An 18662-nucleotide genomic window follows, 5' to 3' on the forward strand; every position below is an offset into this window, starting at 1 on the left:
GGGTTGTGCAGCCTTGCACCACAGTTCCAGATGGCCATCAAGACTAGGTAATGCGCGATAGGTTCAAAGCTCCTGCAAAGAGGCCCTGAGAGGATACTATGTGGAGCTGTGAAGGTAAAGCCTAAATTTCAATGGAGACCCCAGTTTGTTTGAGGTTCCAGACCATGTGACAGCTGCTGAGGAAATCTGCAGATATGTAGTGCAGTTGGCCCAAGAACACATAAAGAGCTGTGTGCTCCGGGTACCAGAGTTAAGTCCTTTGCAGTCCAGAATTCCATCATGAGTCCCAGATGCCAGACACAACAGCTGCCGGAGTTGGTTTTTCCCATGCTGGGTTTCAGTTTTGCTTTGATCAGATGTCTTCTTGCTGTGACCACATTCCTGCTTTCTGCCATGAAAATGTTGACACCGTGGTATGTTTGAGGAATGTAACTTGCTTTTTAATGTTATAGGGGCTCGCAGTGAAAAGACTGCCTAAGTCTCAAAAGAGATTGCATTTGCTCTTTTGAAGTATTGGAACCATTCAAGACTATGAGGACTTTGAAGTTTAACTGAACACATTCTGATTTTGTGAAATGGCCAGGAGTTTACAGCAACAAGGGGTGGAAGGTTGTGACTTTAAAAAGTGATGTTTGCATGTCAAACTGACAAGGGATAGCCTTGTCATGGCTAATACTGATTGTTAACATGGTAGGATCTAGAATCAAATAGGAAATATTTGGGCATGTCTTTGAGGGAGTTTCGGAAATTTTTTGAAGTGGGAAGACCCAACCCTAAAAATGGGTGGTACCATCCTATGAGCTAGGTACCTAGACTGAGTAAAAAGGAGGAAACAAGCATTCATCTGTTTCTTGACAGTGGATGCAATATGAAGAACAATTTCACGTTTTTGCAGCCATGCTTCCCCTGCAATGAAAGACTGAATGGTCAAAGTGTGAACCCAAACAAAACCTTCCTTAAATCGTTTTTTATTTATCACAAGAAAAGAAACTGATACACTTAGATTCCTTCAGATACATGCTCAGGAGTTGTAGTAAAGCTTATCATATGGTAATTCTATGTGTTATTAACACAGTACAGGTTTTCATAGTGAGTATGTTGATTTATATTCACACCAAGAATGTATGAGGATTCCCTGGGCCCGGCTACTTACTGGTCAGTGTTCACTGTTGCTTGTTTCCTTGGTGACCACCACTTTGACTTAAGTGAGATGGAATTTCAACACACTTTTAATCAGTATTTCCACTATGGCCAAAGATAATGGACTTTTTTTTCATGTACTTCTGGAAATCTGTTCAATAAATTTCCTCACTTATTGATTGGAAAATTTGTTGTTTTGGTGGTTACTATTTTGAGCTCTTTATAGGTTCTAGACTTTAATCCCTGATCAGATGAATAGCTAGCCCAGACTTTCTCCCATTCTGTCAGTTGTCTCTTTGCTGTTGTTTCCTTTGCTGTATAAAAAGTTTTTTATTTCATGTCATAATTCTACTTGTCAATTAAGTGCTACTGTTTTCTGAGTTTCCTAGAAAGTTTTTGTTGTTCTTAAACCTTGAGATATTTTCCATATTCTTCTCTAGGAGTTTTAAAATTTCAGGTTGTTGACTCATTTGTAGTTGATTTTTCTACAGGATGGTAGGGATCTAGTTTAATCTCTCTACATGTGTATATCCAGCCTTCCCAGAAACGGGTGATGGTGGCACAAGCCTTTAATCCCAGCACTTGGAACAAAAGCAGGAGGATCTCTGAGTTTGAGGCCAGCCTGGTCTACACAGCAAGTGTGTGTGTGTGTGTGTGTGTGTGTGTGTGTGTGTGTGTGTGTGTGTGTGTGTTTATGCGTGCATGGGTATGTGTGCCACAGCCCATGTATGGAAGTCAGAAGACAATTTGTAGGAATCAATGCCTGCAATCTGTGTACCACATGCATGCAGTGCCCATGGATGCCATAAGAGGGCATAGAGGGCATTAGATCCCATGGAACTGGAGTTACAGATAGTAGTTAGCTATCCGGTGTTGAATTCAAACAGTTGGGTCATCTGCAAGAACAGCAAATATTCTTAACTGCTGAGCCATCTCTCCAACACCCTGAAATTCCTTTTGTCAGAATATTGTTTTTATTACAGCAACAGGAAAAGAAATTAAAACAATGACCTCTATTTCTTTTGACTGATTTTGTCTTGAAGTCCACTTTGACTGATAGAAATATCCTGCTTGTTTAGATTTCAACTATTTGATGTATCATTTTCCATCCTTTCACTTTGTGTCAGGAGGTCAGTTTCTTGCAGATGGTTTACATCTTGAGACCATTTTAAACTTAGGATTATTGCTGAGATGTATTTGCTGATTCTGTAATTCTTTTCCTTGTTGAGTTTAGTATTTCTTTCTTTACTCATCTTAAGAGTTTGCTGGTTTAATGAGTTGAACGTGTTAGATTGTACTGACTGGTTTTGTGTCAACTTGACACAAGCTAGAGTCATCAGAGAAGAAGAAGCCTTCATTGAGGAAATGCCTCCATGAGATCCAGCTGTAAGCCATTTTCTCAATTAGTGATCAATGGAGGAGAACCCAGCCTATTGTCAGTGGTACTGGTGGTTCCGGGTTCTATAAGAAAGTAGACTGAAGGCCAGGCGGTAGTGGCGTCCGCCTTTAATCCCAGCACTTGGGAGGCAGAGGCAGGCAGATCTCTGTGAGTTTGAGGCCAGCCTGGTCTACAGAGTGAGATCCAGAACAGGCTCCAAAGCTACAGAGAAACCCTGTCTCGAGAAAAAAAAAAAAAAAAGAAAGAAAGAGAGAGAGAGAGAGAGAGAGAGAGAGAGAAAGAAAGAAAGAAAGAAAGAAAGAAAGAAAGAAAGAAAGAAAGAAAAAGAAAACAGACTGAGCAAGCGAGGGGAAGTAATTCAGCCCAAGGGGCCAGCTCCCAGAACTGCTCCAGAGTAGCAAGAAGAAATGCCAGCAGAGTAGAGGGACTTAGGAGGACTCATCTATCCAAGGGTCTTTAGGAAAAAACTCACACATTCTGAAGATAACTTTCCTTATTACTACATCTTGAAAAAAAAAATCCTTTCACAGGAAAACTCTAGACAATATATTGAAGGTCATAGTGTATTTCCTGAGTAAATAATAGAGACAGAGCCATTCTATTAACACATAAGAAATCACACGTTTTTTTTCTCTCAGGCTTGAAAAAGGTCACATCAACTGTAACCATAGCAATACTTGGCTGTCAGCCAGGTTCCCTGATGTACAGTCTGCAAAGCAAGAAGGAAGGCCCATAGCAAGAGACAGTGACCTAGAAAGTGTCCCAAATCTTAAGATATATTCTTCTATCCTGCATAAACAGTTAGTTGGTTGAACCTTGAATTTTGTAACATAAAAATGAGGTTAGAAGTACATGCAATGAGCTGGCTTTTTGGAGCCCACTACCTATGGTGGGACACCTTGCACAGCCTTGATGCAGGAAGAGGGGCTTGGATCTGCCTCAACTGAATGTACCATGCTCTGCTGACTCCCCATGGGAGTCCTTACCTTGTTGGAAGAGGGGATGGGGGATGGGTTGGGGAGACAAGGCCAGGGAGTGGGAGGAGGGAAGAGAGGGGGATCTGTGTTTGGCATGCAAAATGAAAAAATTTTCTTAATAAAAAAATAACACACACACAAAGAAGTACATGCAGAAAGTCGGTTAGTGCAGGGGGTTGTGTCTTTAATGTTATCAACCAGGCTTTTGGGAAAAACTGGCACTAAAACTCATGCCTGACCTTGGGTCTACAAAAAAAAACACCTGGGAACTTGTCCTAGAGCAAGTCATCTCCAGGGGCAACTAGTCTATTTTGGATTTGCTCTGAGGTCTGTAATTGTCTTGAAGCCATGAAATAAAGACCTGGCTAAGAAAGTATATTTTATTCACCAAAATTACACAGTATGAGAAGTCATCCTTCTGACAAATCATAGACATAATTATGCCCCAAAAGGGCAAAACACGCCACCTGCCTGTGGAAAGAAGCCCACAGCCTGTTCTTTTTAGGGAGGAATTGTGGAAGCACATGAGAGAATTACAGAGAGAAACAATCAGTTTCCACAGCCAGTGACCCCACGGACTTTGCCTAGTGGGGCTTCCCATCAGAGAGTTATTCGTCTGCTGGGTCAACCTGTTGAATATTAGCTGTCATCTGCTGTATCTTGTTAGTGGCCTCTGGGAGGGAAGCAGGCCAGTAAGCAGCACCCCTCCATGGCCCCTGCATCAGCTCCTGCCCTGTTTGAGGTCCAATCCAGACTTCCTTCCACTTGAAAACCAATGTTGAAGTGTAAGCCAAATAAACCCTTTCCTCCCCAACTTGCTTTTTGGTCATGGTGTTGGTTACAGCAATAGAAATCCTAACTAAGACGTAGATTATTTCTAATTTTTATTTATCTATTTTTCTCATGAAATGTACTCCTTCCTGAGCTTGCAGTTGTCTTCCTCCCTCCAAGTAGGATTCCTGTACACGGCTCCTTTAATGCTGGTGCAGTAGGCAGGAATTGCTGTTGGTGAAAGTTTATCAATTCTCCAATTGTAAATGATAGCTCTGCTGGACACAGTGACCTTGGTTGGCACTTATTTATTCTCAAGGACTTAATCCATGTTTTCCCTGGCTTTAGGATTTCTGCAGAAAGGTCAGCTATAGTTCCAGTGAGCTTGCTTTTTTCTAAGCTATATTTTTCTCTTGCAGCTTTCAATGTCCCTTGGGTCTGTACCCTTGGCATCTGAACTATGATGTAGCATGGAGAGGCTTTTTGTATGGTCATGTCTATCTGGAGTTCTGAAAGCTTCAAGCATTTACCTGTTCATATTCTTTCTTGTGTTGGGAAATTTCCTGCTATAATTTCATTAAGTATGTCTTTGATGCCTTTTTGTATCCCACGTCCTTCCACTCCATGATTCTTAGGTTTGGTTTCTTGATCATGTCTCACAGTTGTGGAATTTGCTTATGATTGCTTTTCTTTATTATCATTAGTATTAGTACTAAGCAGGGTCTTTAGACCAGGATGGTCTCCATCTCCCTATGTACCAGAGGATGACCTTGTACTTCTGATCCTCCTGTCTCCACTTCTCAAGTGCATGTGATTACAGGCATGCTTTATTGCTGTCTGAATGCAACATTTCCTTAACCCTGCCTTCAATATCCAGCATAGTCTTTCTTCTGAGATAAACTACTAGTGATGATTTCCACTGTACTTTTAATTGACTTACTGAATTTTCACTTGTATTTCTATTTGGGTTTTTGTTGTTATTTCCCCAGAATCTCAGTTTGCTTAGTGAATTTCTCATTTATTTCCTGATTTTTTTTTTTTTTAATCCAGGACTTGAACCAAGTTCTTTACTTCATATGTGTGCTTGCTTAAGTCCTCACTGAGGTTGCTATTCACTTTTAAAACTAGACTTTTAAATTCTACTTTGTTTTTGAGACAGTGAATTATGTATCTCAGGCTGGTGCTGAGGATGACTTGGCTCTGACCCTATTGTGCCTACCTATACTCATTGCTGGGATTAGAGGTATATGACGACATGCTCAGTTTTTATGTGGTCCTGGGATTGAACCCAAAGCTTTGTGCATGCTAGACAAGCACTTACCAACTAAGCTTCACCCCCAGTCTGTCTCATGGTTCTCCACAAATTGTAAAATGGTCAAAGGCATAAGATGCCAGAAAATGAACTCCCTCCCCAACCATCCTCTCCTTTAGCCAAACTGTAAATAAATCCATTTTCTTTACCAGTTTCTATTTCCTAACTCCTTAAGAATATAGGAAAGCCAAGGCTGTGAGCTTTTGAACCTAAGTGCTCAATAACAAGGGGACCACAACTGGGTGCCCACTCATGCCAGCAGTGCTCTGCCCAAGCAACTGCTTTCCACCAACTTCACCTGGCCTGCTGATAGCATACAAAGCAGGTAAACCAAAGCAATCTGCAGCAGCAGGTCAAGGCACAGGGCTTTTGATAATCCTGTGTGTCCTGACCATGCAGCCCTCTGTTATAGTATCTGCATTTGTATGCAAATAGTTTCTCTCCTTTCACAGAGCTGGGGCTGCAACTCCCTAAGTGAGCTTCTTCTGAAATGGAACTTACATTTCCCACATAAGAAGTTCAGTCTCTATAAATGTGAATTCAAGTGACACACATCCTGATTCCCAAATTCAGTGATTTTTGGGTGATAGCTCACTAAGCCATTGAAGAATTGGAGGCCTTTTAGGGTTTAGGAACATAATAATGTTAACAGAACAAAAAACTTACAAAGAGAAACAAAAAAGAATTATAAAGAAACATCCAGGAATAACCAGGATGGGAAAACCCCTTTCCTTTCCTGGGCTCTGTAAACAAAGGCAAACTCTTCTTCCTCCTGTCTGCCTCATCTTCTATAAAAACCCATCCTTTCCCATGGTTCCCCACCTTCCAAGGAGACGTTCAGTGACACTCCTTCCTCCTTTTATCAACCACTTTTTCAGTTGCAAAATTGACAGTGTTTATGGGGACCAAACGTGAGGATTTTAAAGGAAGGAGACCAGACTTTAGAAGACAGTCTACAGTTGAGTCAACACGTAGAATGACACAGGGTCCCTTCGGCAATGGCCCATTGTCACAATGTTTTCCTTAGCAAGAGTTCTAAGTCATTGTCCCACTCTCATCTCTTGAGGCTACCTCACTCTGGGCTCTGACACATTCTTTACAAAACTACGTTCTGTATGATTTGTCTGAATCCACTTGTCGGAGACCACAGGGGCGGCAAGAGCAAAATCTCAGTAACATTGAGGAGCACACAGGGCTTAACTAAAAAAGAAATAAAAACAAGAAAATACCTTAGGCCCTGATTTTGTATATAGTTTCACAGCTATCCCTCATTCACTTTGTAATTCTGGACAGGATAACTAATCTCTTATCCTTCATTTACTAAAGGGGAATAAAATATTAAAATGAAGATAAGTAATCAATCACTTAGAACATCATCCTATAGAAACTGATAAATGAACAGGGCTTGAACATCAAGGCCTCCTCATGCTCCAGGAAGATGTTACTCATCCCTGAGATCTCTTCTGAAACCAAAGCTTGTGAGGGACGGGTGTGTGGCCTCAGGCAGTTAATTTTCTGGTCATTTGCCCAGGTGCTGTGTCCCTGGACATCTTCATCTTGGCTTCACAGCCAGTAAGCAGAAAATCTAGTCAAGCTTGATGACCTGCAGAGCTGTGAGATAACTGGGCATTATCTGAAGTGGGTAAATTTGTGATTCATGATTACACAGCAATAGAAAACCTGGACTCCTGTGGATGTGATGTCTGAGGCCATGCTGCCACCTGTTGACTACAAACAAGAACATGAATTTCACACTCTTGCTTTTAGACATTCAGGCTTGACAGTAACTGCCTATCCTCAGGCTAGCTAGATGAGTAAACAAACCCTATCCTTTGAAAGCAAGCAGGCTGTGTCTCTCTTAAAACACAAACCCATTTGTTTTGAGACTGTTTTTCTAAAAAGATCACTATTCTCTTTTCCAATGAAATTGACTAAAGAAACTTGGTTTAAAATTTTCCCAAACATTTCTAAAAGCTATTCCCTGCCTATTTTCCTATGTTGCTTTTGAGAAGTGTAATGCTATTACTCCACCACCACCACCACCCCCAGCTGAGGATCGAACCCAGGGCTTTGTGCTTGCTAGGCAGGCGCTCTACCACTGAGCTAAATCCCTAACCCCTCCTTCGCCCACCCCTGATCTTTTCTGTAAACTTTTCAGGGCCTCTTTTAGTCTCTTGTGGTTAGAAATCATGCTGAGAACTTAGTATTTGAAGACCTTTTCACCTGTTTGTCATGATTCTGTGTTTTGCATTCTTTTATGTTGGAGAATCTTAATTATGTATTGATCCTCAGCTGGGGGTGGGATGGGGTGGTGATCAAGCTTCATATTAGGCTAACAAGCAGAATGGGCAAATGACTCATTCTAGAGTTTAGTCATACATATATCAAATTCTAAAGGATTTTTCCTCTGGAACAACTCAATCTCTCAAAAGATGTGCGTTGGTATGGCTGACCCATTAGTATTCAAGAAGTTGGGAAGTGAAGAAAACTGGAATGGTCCCAATTCAATATTAAAATACATGCAATCTTCCAGATGTCAATATGTTTCATATTACTTCTGACCCCATCCTAGTGCTCCTGCGTGACAAACCTCTCTTTTAAGGGAGAGGGGTCAGGTCATTAGCTAGATGCAGGAAATGGGAGGAATTGCAGGAAATACCTAATAACAGTTGTTTGGGTCTGATGGGTAGGCTGAGAAGTCACACTTTTAAGCAGTGTTTTGTTTGTAGAAACCCACATATTCTGATTAGCTATAGGGTACATCTGCTTGATTTGTCACTTATGCCCAAGCACAGAGATTTGACCTACATGCTAAATCAGACTGCTCTCACTTACTCCTTTCATGCATCACACTGGAGAGTTGAGGAGCTTGGGGCTCAGGGGTAGACTACTTGTTAGGTATGCTCAAGGCTCTGGGCTTTAACCTCAAGACCAGGAAAAAAATGAATAAATGTAGCTTCACAACACTACTAAATGTATATCCAGTCTGTTCTTCCCTTCCTAAGATTGATTTTATATTGATGTCTGTAACCCCAGCATTAGAGTGGCTGAGGCAAATAAAAAGTGAGTTTGAGGCCATCTTGAGCTATATGAGACAGTATCTCAAAAATACTGAAAAACAAAAGCACACCAAAAATAAATTATAGCTAATCCACAACACAGGGTAAATCAATATCTATTCATTTCTATAGATACTTATCACATGCCAGTCTGTGTGAATAATTGTGAGCATGCATTTATCTGTTTCTCCTTCAAGACCATTGCAAGCTTTGGTCTTTCATTTACCAGTCAGATCAACCACTGAGAAGCAGCATTAGATTCACTTTCAACCACAAAGGACTCCAGTGTCCTCTGTGTACAAAATTTTCTTTTTTTTTTTTAATTAATTTGTTTATTATATATACAGTGTTCTGCCTGCATGTGTCCCTGCAGGCCAGAAGAGGGCACCAGATCTCATTACAGTTGGTAGTGAGCCATGTGGTTGCTGGGAACCAGCCCCAAAATATTCTTTTGTTTTGTTTTTTGATACAGGTTTTCTGTGTAACATGTTGTTTCTTACAAGATTCTGAGGCTTCTAGCACATTTCCAACCAATAGTTGATCAATTTCATCATTACCTTGTGCTAAAGGGCCTGGTAGACCTGTTTGGGATTTGATATGTGTTATATACAAGTGATTTCTATTTCTGATTACTTGTTGTAGTTGAATAATTAACAAAGTTAATTCTAAATCACCTGGATTAAGTTCAGCATTTTCAATACGTAAAACAACTCTTTTTACATATTGAGAGTCAGTAACTATATTAAGAAGTTCTGGAAAATCTAATAATACCCTGACAATAGCATATAACTTTGACTTTTGAACAGAATCATAAGGGCTTTGAGCCACTTTACTTTCCTGACTTATATAACCTGCCTTTCCTGATTTGTTTGCATCAGTATAGAATGTAGGGGCTCCGGAAATTGGTGTTCCTCGGACAAAATTATAGGTATTAGAACAGCTGGTACAGGAGCACCTAAATGCTCAACATAATGAAGAATTGACCAGTCCTTGGAATTTTCCTATATACTGCCATTAAAAAGAAATCTGGAAAATGGAGAACAGTAACAGATCTAAGAGTTATTAATACGGTATCCAGTCAATGGGCTCTTTATAGCCTGGATCCAATTAGTTCTCTTTATAAACTGAAGTCTTTTGCTTTGGGGATATTTGTTGCTAATCTCTCCCAAAAAATTACTGCAAGCTCTTTGTCAAGGTTTATTTCCTATCTTGGAACCCTTTGTAGACCAAGCTGACATCGATCTCACAGAGATCTTGCTGTCTCTGCCAACCAAGTGCTGGGATCAAAGGTGTGCACTGGCAAAACACTCATACATAAATAAATTTTAGTTTTGTAAACACTTTCAGCAGCAGCAATAAATAAATAAATGTTCTGATGAGAAAAACTATTGTTACCAAGGGGAAAGAAGAAAGATGGAAACGTGAACCTGAATGGTGTTGGTGAAAGAGGGGAGCTACAGTCTGTCATCATTACAAGAACACAAATGGCTGATCTATTATTTTTCACCCATTTAGGGACATTAGAAACTAGAACATCAGCTTATCTGCTGTGGGATGTTGTTCTCTATGCTATGCATATGTTTTATTGCCACTGGTTAATAAAGTTGCTTTGGCTTATAGCAAGGCAGGATATGGCCAGGCAGAAAATCCAAGCAGAGGTACAGGAAGAAGAGGGTAGAGTTGGGGAGGCACCAGCAAGCTGCCCAAGAAGCAAGATGTGAAAGCAGCAGTAAGCCACTGGCTGCAGGGTGATACATAAATAGAAATAGGTTAATTTAAGATGTAAGAACTAACTAATAATAAGCCTGAGCCATAAGCCAAACAGTTTGTAATTAATATCACACCTCTGAATGATAATTTTTAAGCTGCTGAGGGACAAAGAAAGGGCTCAGGCTACACTTATCAGTATGAAATGGGGCTGGTGAGGGAAGGAGTCAGGACCTAGAACACCTCTGGATGTCTAAGTTGAAACTTCAAAGTGAATTCTTCATCATGATGTGTCTTCCCTTATACACAGTATGCCCAGATACTCAGGTTTGGTTCTAAAGCACCAGGCTGCTAGGCACAGGGAAAAACTGTCCAAGGTGGAGGCTAGGGAAAACCAATCTGAAGGACATTGACATTGGTCAATCAGGAAAGGGTGAGGTAAAGGATGTCCTAGAGATTCTGATAACTACCAAAGAGCAGTGCTGACAATTTTAAACTGATGGATATAGTGCTAACAGCACCCTTCACTAATTTCTAGTTTCTATTAATAAAAGTGGCCTATCCCCATGAAGTAATGAAGCTATTGATACCTTCTTTCTCACCTTTCTCTAAAAGAGTCCAGTCTGAAGGTCAAAAACCCTAATTTAGACTTCCAGCTCAAGTGAGGTAGGGCATGGTAAGCCTAAATGGCCATTCCACTCAACTCTCCATATGTCATTACTTCCATAGAGTTGGAACAAAGACAAATGATGAGATAGAACATGCCTCCTTGGTTTACCTTAGAAATGGTTTGACCCCAGAATGATCATTTTCTTCAGATGATCCAGGTATGAACTGCCTATCTAGGAGTTCTCTGGAGATTGTCCTCTGTGAAGCAAAGGATGATCCAGAAAAGCTAAGTCATTCATTCTTCCACTCAGAAAATGTACTATTATGTAACAAGCATGCTGCCAGGTACTAGGACAACAATGTTGAAGGAGACAGACAGATCCCTACTTTCAGAGGGCTTAAAGTCCAGTGGGGAAAAGAAAATTGTAACAGAAATAGACAGACCCACTTTTAGGTCCAACATTCAGTGGTACCTGGAACAAAGTGGCTCCAAAAAGTGAAGCAGCGAAGGGCATGAAATAGTGAACAGAGGATCTCTGCCACCCTGAGTTGTAATTTTACAGCAAAGAGATGTCTCACCACATCCCTTCAGCTTGACTAGATCCTGGATAAAGTCACAGGTCAAGGTACCACTCTCAATGATCCCTTGATTATTACACTCTTCTGTATAAACTCATGTTACCATTTGAATTGGCCATGTAATGCCTATAAACATATGAGAAGACTATTCTCAGAAGTATACGGTATGACAGAACATTTAAAAAGGACAGTTGGTGTAGATTTTAGAAGCTGGAAGTCATTATTATCCCTAAATTGAAAAAAGAAAGAAAACATGTTACTATGGCCTAGTCAAAGTTGGGGGTCACAGAAGAAAGGATACCCAAGACCTCTAAGGTGTAAAGACTCAGCCTGTGGCAACTTCTGCCCTCCAATCTTATGACTAACCTCAGTCAGAAGTCAAACCCACCGATACTCAGCTAATCTCAGCAGAGATCAGTCTTCCAGAATATAGACCAGAGCCATGAAATGCTTAGAGAGCCAAACAGAAACTGACCAGGTCACTACAATTCATTGATGACAACACTCTAAAAGTGCTACCTTTTAAACTAGCTTTACTAAGAGAGCATTGTGTATTCTGGTAACATTTTTTTGTTTGTTTTTTAAGCTATCACTAACACTATCCTCCACATAGAAAATACTTATTACCCTTCACTAGTGGCATCACCATGGGTTACAGACCAGCCTACCTGAATAGGACATAAGACTAACAACCCATTGTGAGGACACATGAGTTGTTGTTTCTCAAGTTCTAGAATTCTCAAGGGTTCTGATTCAACACTCTGTCAGTTTCTTCTCAGCTCTTGAGTGTGCCACACTAGAGATCTCTCTTTTCCTAAATCAAAATGAAGGAATTAATCTTCCTGAGTCTTTATCTACTTGTATCTGCCAGAGGTAAGTGTTCTCTTTAAACACAAACCCTGGGTGGATATCAAAGGGGGGCTTCTTTTGAGGTATTTCTGACTCCTTCAAGAAAGACCAGACCAACATGCCTTGGAATCAAGAGTTAACTGAGTAAGAGCAATTCTGAGCACTCCTATTCCAACTGATCTCTCTTGGTTACGGATGTACAGGTAAAAGAGCCCACTGGCCTAATGTGTTCCTACTTCAACATTTGTGACTGGCGAGGTAACACTTTACCAATACAACTCAAATCCCATCTGGTAATTTTTGTAGATTAATTCTGTGCTATCATCTCCTAAAGTTTGCCCTACCCAAAGATTAAAGTTCTCTACTGTTGAGTGAAACACTGAGTCCTAGCACCAGCACCACAAACAGACCTAACCTCAATTTAGGGTGAACTCACTCAGCCTTGAAAGCTACTGGTGTCAGCCAGCAGTGGCACCTATAACTCCAGCACTTGAGAAGCAGAATTGAGAGAATCTCTGCAGTTTGAAGCCAGTGAGGATCTCACCCAGACACTGTTGTGGGGGAAAAGGACTATTTGCCTTCTCAATCCCTCTCTATTTCTAGTCTTCTTGTCTTTCACCCCCCAGAGGAGTTGGAGGAAGAGTTGGTGGCTGACTTCTGATGACATGAGGGAGGGTTCTTTGATTTTTGATTCCGGTTTGTTAGGTAGGGACATTCATTTCCATTCAGATGCTTTTCATGCTTAGGTGAGCGGATCCCACATGTACTTCCTTTGTCTTTAAGTCTCAGAAGTGATCTCCAAACTTTTATTTAAACACTTTTGTCTTTCCTGGTCTCCTGGAGTAGTTAGATGACTCCCCCCAACATCTAAACTATCTTTGGGTCTCATCTAGACCTGCGGAAACCTAGCAGTCCCACTTGTCTGGCTCCACAGGAAATCAGTCTTGACCCCATGCTTTCATCTTCACCATTCTATTTCTTCTCTAGGAGCACCCCCAGGTCAGCCTGATGAGCTTCTGAACTCTGTAGACCACCAAGCTTCTGTTCAGCAACTTTCCAGTGAGTACTTCTCACTGGCAAACCCTTCGGATGTCGAGGCTTTGTATGAAACTCCTTCAGGTGAGAAAGGTCTGACTGATCATAGTTCAAGTGAACATGAATCAAGTGAGCATGCTGCAAGCGAACACGTTTCAGGTGAACATACTTCAGAAGAACACTCTTCAGAACACAGCGCAGGTGAGCATATCACAGGAGAGCACATTACGGGAGAGCACACTTCGGGTGAGCACACTTCAGTAGAGCACACTTCAAGTGATCACACTTCAGGCGAACCTGCAGATCAGTCAAGTGAACAGACTTCAGAAGTGGCTTCAGCTGAACAAGTTACAGGTGAAAAGGCTGAAGAGTCGGGCGAACAGACTTCTGAGGTAACTTCAAGTGAAAAAAATGAACAAATTATAAGTACGCCATTTCCAAGCACATCTGCAGGTAAGCCACAATGGAAGGCTATTAGTCTTTGACTAGAGGTTGAGGCCAACCTGGGCTATGGAGTTCAATGAAAGCCTAAGCAACCAAGCAACACTCTGTCCCCATAGGAAAGAGGAGAGAGATGGACAGAGGAAGGGGAGGAAGAGTAAGGTAGCTGAGAGGTAGAACACATTAGGAACTCAATTTTAGAGAAGCAATGTAAAAGAATAATATGTCACAAACGGCTCTGTCGAAGTCTGCTTCTTCACAATATCAGGAAGCATTTCCCAGGTTCCATGGGGCCCTAAATTTAACACAATTTGGAGAACGCTCTTTTAAGAAAAATATCACCAATATAAAATGCTACTAGACTCTCCAACTCCACTGTTCATAAGAACTTACGAAGGAAGGATCAGCAAGATGGCTCATTGGTAGCATCTATGGTCAAGCTTGACAACCTGAATTCAAGAGCCATTGTGGAAGAAGGGACCTGACTCCCACTTGTCCTCTGACCTCCATACATGCCCCATTCACAGTAGAAAAATAAGAAAAATCTAAAGTTTGATGTCTCAAATTACTATCAGATGCAAGTATTTCATTTCACCCAATTAACATTAATTATTCTAAATTTTTAGATGAGTAACGTAAGGTGAAACTATTAGACCAATGTCAGTCACAATTCTAGAAAGTAGTAAATTAAACTTAGGTCTGCTTAAAGCTCCTGCTTTGTCTTTGCTCTGCTTCTTCATGCTTTTTGCTAGGGGCTTAGCACTAGAAATAGCATAAGGATGCAGAAACAATAAGGATCAGAACGTTGACAATGATCTTCAAGCTAAATCTGAAAACAGAAACTGCCTGATGTGGCTCTTGTCTTATTTCAGTACTTGGGAAGCTCAGGCAGGACTTTGAGGTCAGACTGGGCTAAATACTCAAACCTCCCTTCCCCTTCCTCTCCCCTCCCCCCTCCCCTCTCTCCCTCCCCCCTCTCTCTCTCTCTCTCTCTCTCTCTCTCTCTCTCTCTCTCTCTCTCTCTCTCTCACACACACACACACACACACACACACACACACACACACACACACAAAGGAAGGAAGGAAGGAAGGAAGGAAGGAAGGAAGGAAGGGAAGGTGGGAATGGGGAGGGAAGGAGGAAGGGAGAGGAAAAAATGCACTCTTTCCAGGGCTGGCAACATTCTAGCATTCTAGTATTGCTTACTTATTAGTTAAATTGGCCCCAAGTGTGTTTGTCTTGGGGCATGAGAAATTTATGACAGAGGCTCAGTTACTTAACAGTTTTCTCTTGTGAAGTAAAACATGACAGAAGGGCAATTACTCATAAATTCAAGAAGCCAATGAGATATAGACTAGAATAAAAGTCACTCATAAATTTAGTATTCATCAGTAATAGAGGTTACAAAGAAGTAAAAGTACTTCTGATTCAGAACAGAACACAGTAGTCCACACTTGTAATCCCATCACTGGACAATTAAGCAAGACCTTGTCTGGAATAACCAAAAGCAGAGAAAGGAGTTAAGTGGGGGAGGAGAGGGACTGGGGTTGTAGCTCAAAGGCAGAGCATTTGCCTAAGGCCCTGGAAGTTCAATCCCCAGTACTGCCTAAAGAACTAAGAAATGTGTTAACTTTTTGCAGCCCTCACTCTCCATATGTGTGACTCACCTAAGTCATCTGTCAGGAAATTTCATCAGTTTTTTTTTTTTTTTTTTTTTCAAATTTCAGGCGTAGCAATAAATTGTCACGCATGTGCTTATATGAATGATGATGGAAAATGTCTTCGTGGTGAAGGAGTATGCACCACTCAAAATTCCCAGCAGTGCATGTTAAAGAAGATCTTTGAAGGTAGGAGGAACTACCTGGGATAAACTTGCCAGAGAGCACCATTTGACCATCTTTTAAATAAAAATGGTAGCACACTGGGGGCGCAGGGGTTGGGGGTGGGGGATCAATGAACTTGGGGATTCAGAAGAAGTTCATTCCTTCAAGGATTGAGCAGAATTCTACGTACTGACAGGCCTAAGGCTCTTATGGGAGGAAAAAGAAAAATGAAAAGAAATTGAAAAGAGGCTTTCTTCATAATAACGAAACCTTTAAGTTGTTCATTAAGCTACTTACAGAATGACTCTACTCAGAACTGTCTAGTTTGTTCATGACTGTATCTTCCTAGGACACAGCACAATGTATAACAAATGGTAGGCATTTAGTAGATACTGAATAAACTATCCAACAACTGTCTACAGACCTATGTGCAGAGAGGGTAACAAAACTGACTGTATATTCTCACACCTCTCAACCCTTACAACACATAATATCCATCTCCAAAACAAGGGATTTTTGGCTACTTCCATTCTATGAACCATACTGCCTAGCTCTGGTTTATCTAACTCCTTGATAGAAATATCCTCCCTCTATTTCTATAATCATACATTTAACCATCACTAAATAAACATCAACCACTCATACCATGAGCTTTTCAGAAAGATGCATCAAATACGAAGTGTAGAGCAAGGCGGTGGTGGCACACGCCTTTAATCCCAGCACTTGGGAGACAGAGGCAGGCGGATCTCTGTGAGTTCAAGGCCAGCCTGGGCTACCAAGTGAGTTCCAGAAAAGGTGCAAAGCTACACAGAGAAACCCTGTCTCAAAAAACCAAAAAAACAAAAAAAAAAAAAAAAAAAAAAAACAAAGTGTACAGAAAGACTGTGGTCTAACATAAGAAATATTAGAGAAAAGTAGCGAGGTGATATGCATCTTTTCCCCATATTTGGGGGGCTAAGGTAGGAGTATTAAGCTCAGCACACCAGCCTGGGTGACAGCAAAACCATGTCTACAGAAAAGAAAGAGGGCAAAGCACACAGAGCACTGGAAGGGAAAGAGAAGCAGGAGAAAGGGGAGGGTCTTCAAAAGGAATGCAAAAAATCCAGTAGTACCCAGTCTGGGCTACACATTAGAATCACCTGAGTAGCTTTTTTAAAATCCTAATGCTCCGAACCTGCAAGATAGCTCAGTGAGTAAAGGTGCTTGCCCACCAAGCCTAATGACCCAAGCTGTACCACAACTGACATGGCAGGAGAGGACCAACTCTTACAAGTTGTCCTCTGACCTTCATACACACATGACCACACACATATACATGCAGAATAATGTTAAAAATATTAATAAAATAAAAATTCTCTGCCAGGTGGTGGTGGCTCACGTCTTTAATCCCAGCACTTGGGAGGCAGAGCCAGGTGGATCTCTGTGAGTTCCAGGAAAGGCGCAAAGCTACACAGAGAAACCCTGTCTCAAAAAAAAAAAAAATTCTCATGTTCATCTTGTAGCAATGAAATACCAGAAATGAAGAGAACTACTGATTCAGTCATTCTGCAGAGACATGCCAAAAACAAACACCAAAGCCAAATCAGGAATTTAAGATGTAGACAGGAAACACAGCAAAGTTCTTTTGGGTTTGGCAAGTAGAGTAGAAGAAAATACATTAGGAAATGTTGATTGGTCAAAGCAAAATCATCCAAGACTCTCAAAGGCAGAGTAAGGTTAATCAGGAAAGCAAATAGGTGCAGGGATGATGGTAGAGTTCCATTTGAGACAGGTAAATTTTAGTTGTATTATCTGCATGGAGATGATCATGTAAGTGGAAAGGGGATTTGACTTGGGTCAGTAGAGATAACTGAACTCAGAGAAATAGAAGACAGAAAGTTGGGGGAAACTTTAATAGTAGAGTGTCAAGAAAGGGGTAAACAGTATCAAGTTCATGCACAAATGGTAGGGATGAGGGGAGGCATGGAAAATGGCTAAAAATTGATTAATTGAATTGTTCTAGTGCATCTTTGAGAGAAGTTTAGCACCTGGGGTTCAGATATGAATGAGAAGGAAGTTAAAGGCTAGCCAGCTTGCTAGAGGTTTGGAGGGAAGGCTAATGGTGGGAGAGTAGCATGGTCCAGAGAAAATAATGAGCTTGGTGAAACTTGACCATGAGAGGGAGAGAATGAAGAAATAAAAAAGAGAAGCGGGAAGCTTAGAAAAAGAGCAGACAAAAGGAAGGGGACAGGAAAACACACACACAGAAGTACTGGTCATCCCTGCATGGGAACACCAGGAACCATGGATAAAGGATAAGGTTGAGACAAACAGCTTTCTGTTAATGCCAGTCCGATTCTTCCCCTTCCAGGTGGAAAACTCCAGTTCATGGTTCAAGGGTGTGAGAACATGTGTCCATCTATGAACCTCTTCTCTCATGGGACAAGAATGCAAATTATGTGCTGTCGGAACGAACCTCTCTGCAACAAGACCTAGAAGCCTATGCCCCACTTCTTGCTCTGATTCAGGCAGCTTCACCACTCTACATGGCTCAATTTATAGTCATGTTCAACTAACCACATCTGTCTCCGCCTGATCAGACAAGAAGCTGGACCCTTATCTTTATTAAAACCCCATTGCCTATGTCCTCTGCCTTCCTTGCTCCTTCTCCTTCTTTTTTGCAATGAATTCCTACTGTTAAAGAACAAAGGCTACAGTCAGATTGTTTTTCATCAGTCTAGTTGCAGACTTGTTTCTTTCCATGACCAAATAAAGGGAATGTTTTGCACAATCATTTATGAAAGCTGAAGAGGTCTCCTGGGCTAGATACAACAGGGAATATAAAGTACACATTAATCTTTCATGGATCATAAGCAATAATGCAGGTCTGTCCCTACACCCTTCTACTTGTAGTACACACAAGTCAGTGCTTTTATTTTTGAGCTTTTCAGTCTTCAATGGTTCACTATTAACACAATGGAA

At 41.1% G+C, this 18662-nt stretch overlaps 1 protein-coding gene across 1 annotated transcript; it reads left to right on the forward strand.

The window, feature by feature from the left end:
* The first annotated feature begins 12377 nt into the window (after nucleotides 1-12377).
* Nucleotides 12378-18176, forward strand: LOC118587542 (acrosomal protein SP-10-like). Its single transcript, XM_036193583.1, has 4 exons — nucleotides 12378-12426; nucleotides 13390-13890; nucleotides 15606-15725; nucleotides 18052-18176. Exons 1-4 carry the CDS (start codon nucleotides 12378-12380, stop codon nucleotides 18174-18176), a joined length of 795 nt encoding a protein of 264 aa, XP_036049476.1.
* Nucleotides 18177-18662: the final 486 nt, after the last annotated feature.

The sequence above is a fragment of the Onychomys torridus genome, chromosome 7 (genome assembly GCF_903995425.1).
Source record: "Onychomys torridus chromosome 7, mOncTor1.1, whole genome shotgun sequence".
NCBI lineage: Eukaryota > Metazoa > Chordata > Mammalia > Rodentia > Cricetidae > Onychomys > Onychomys torridus.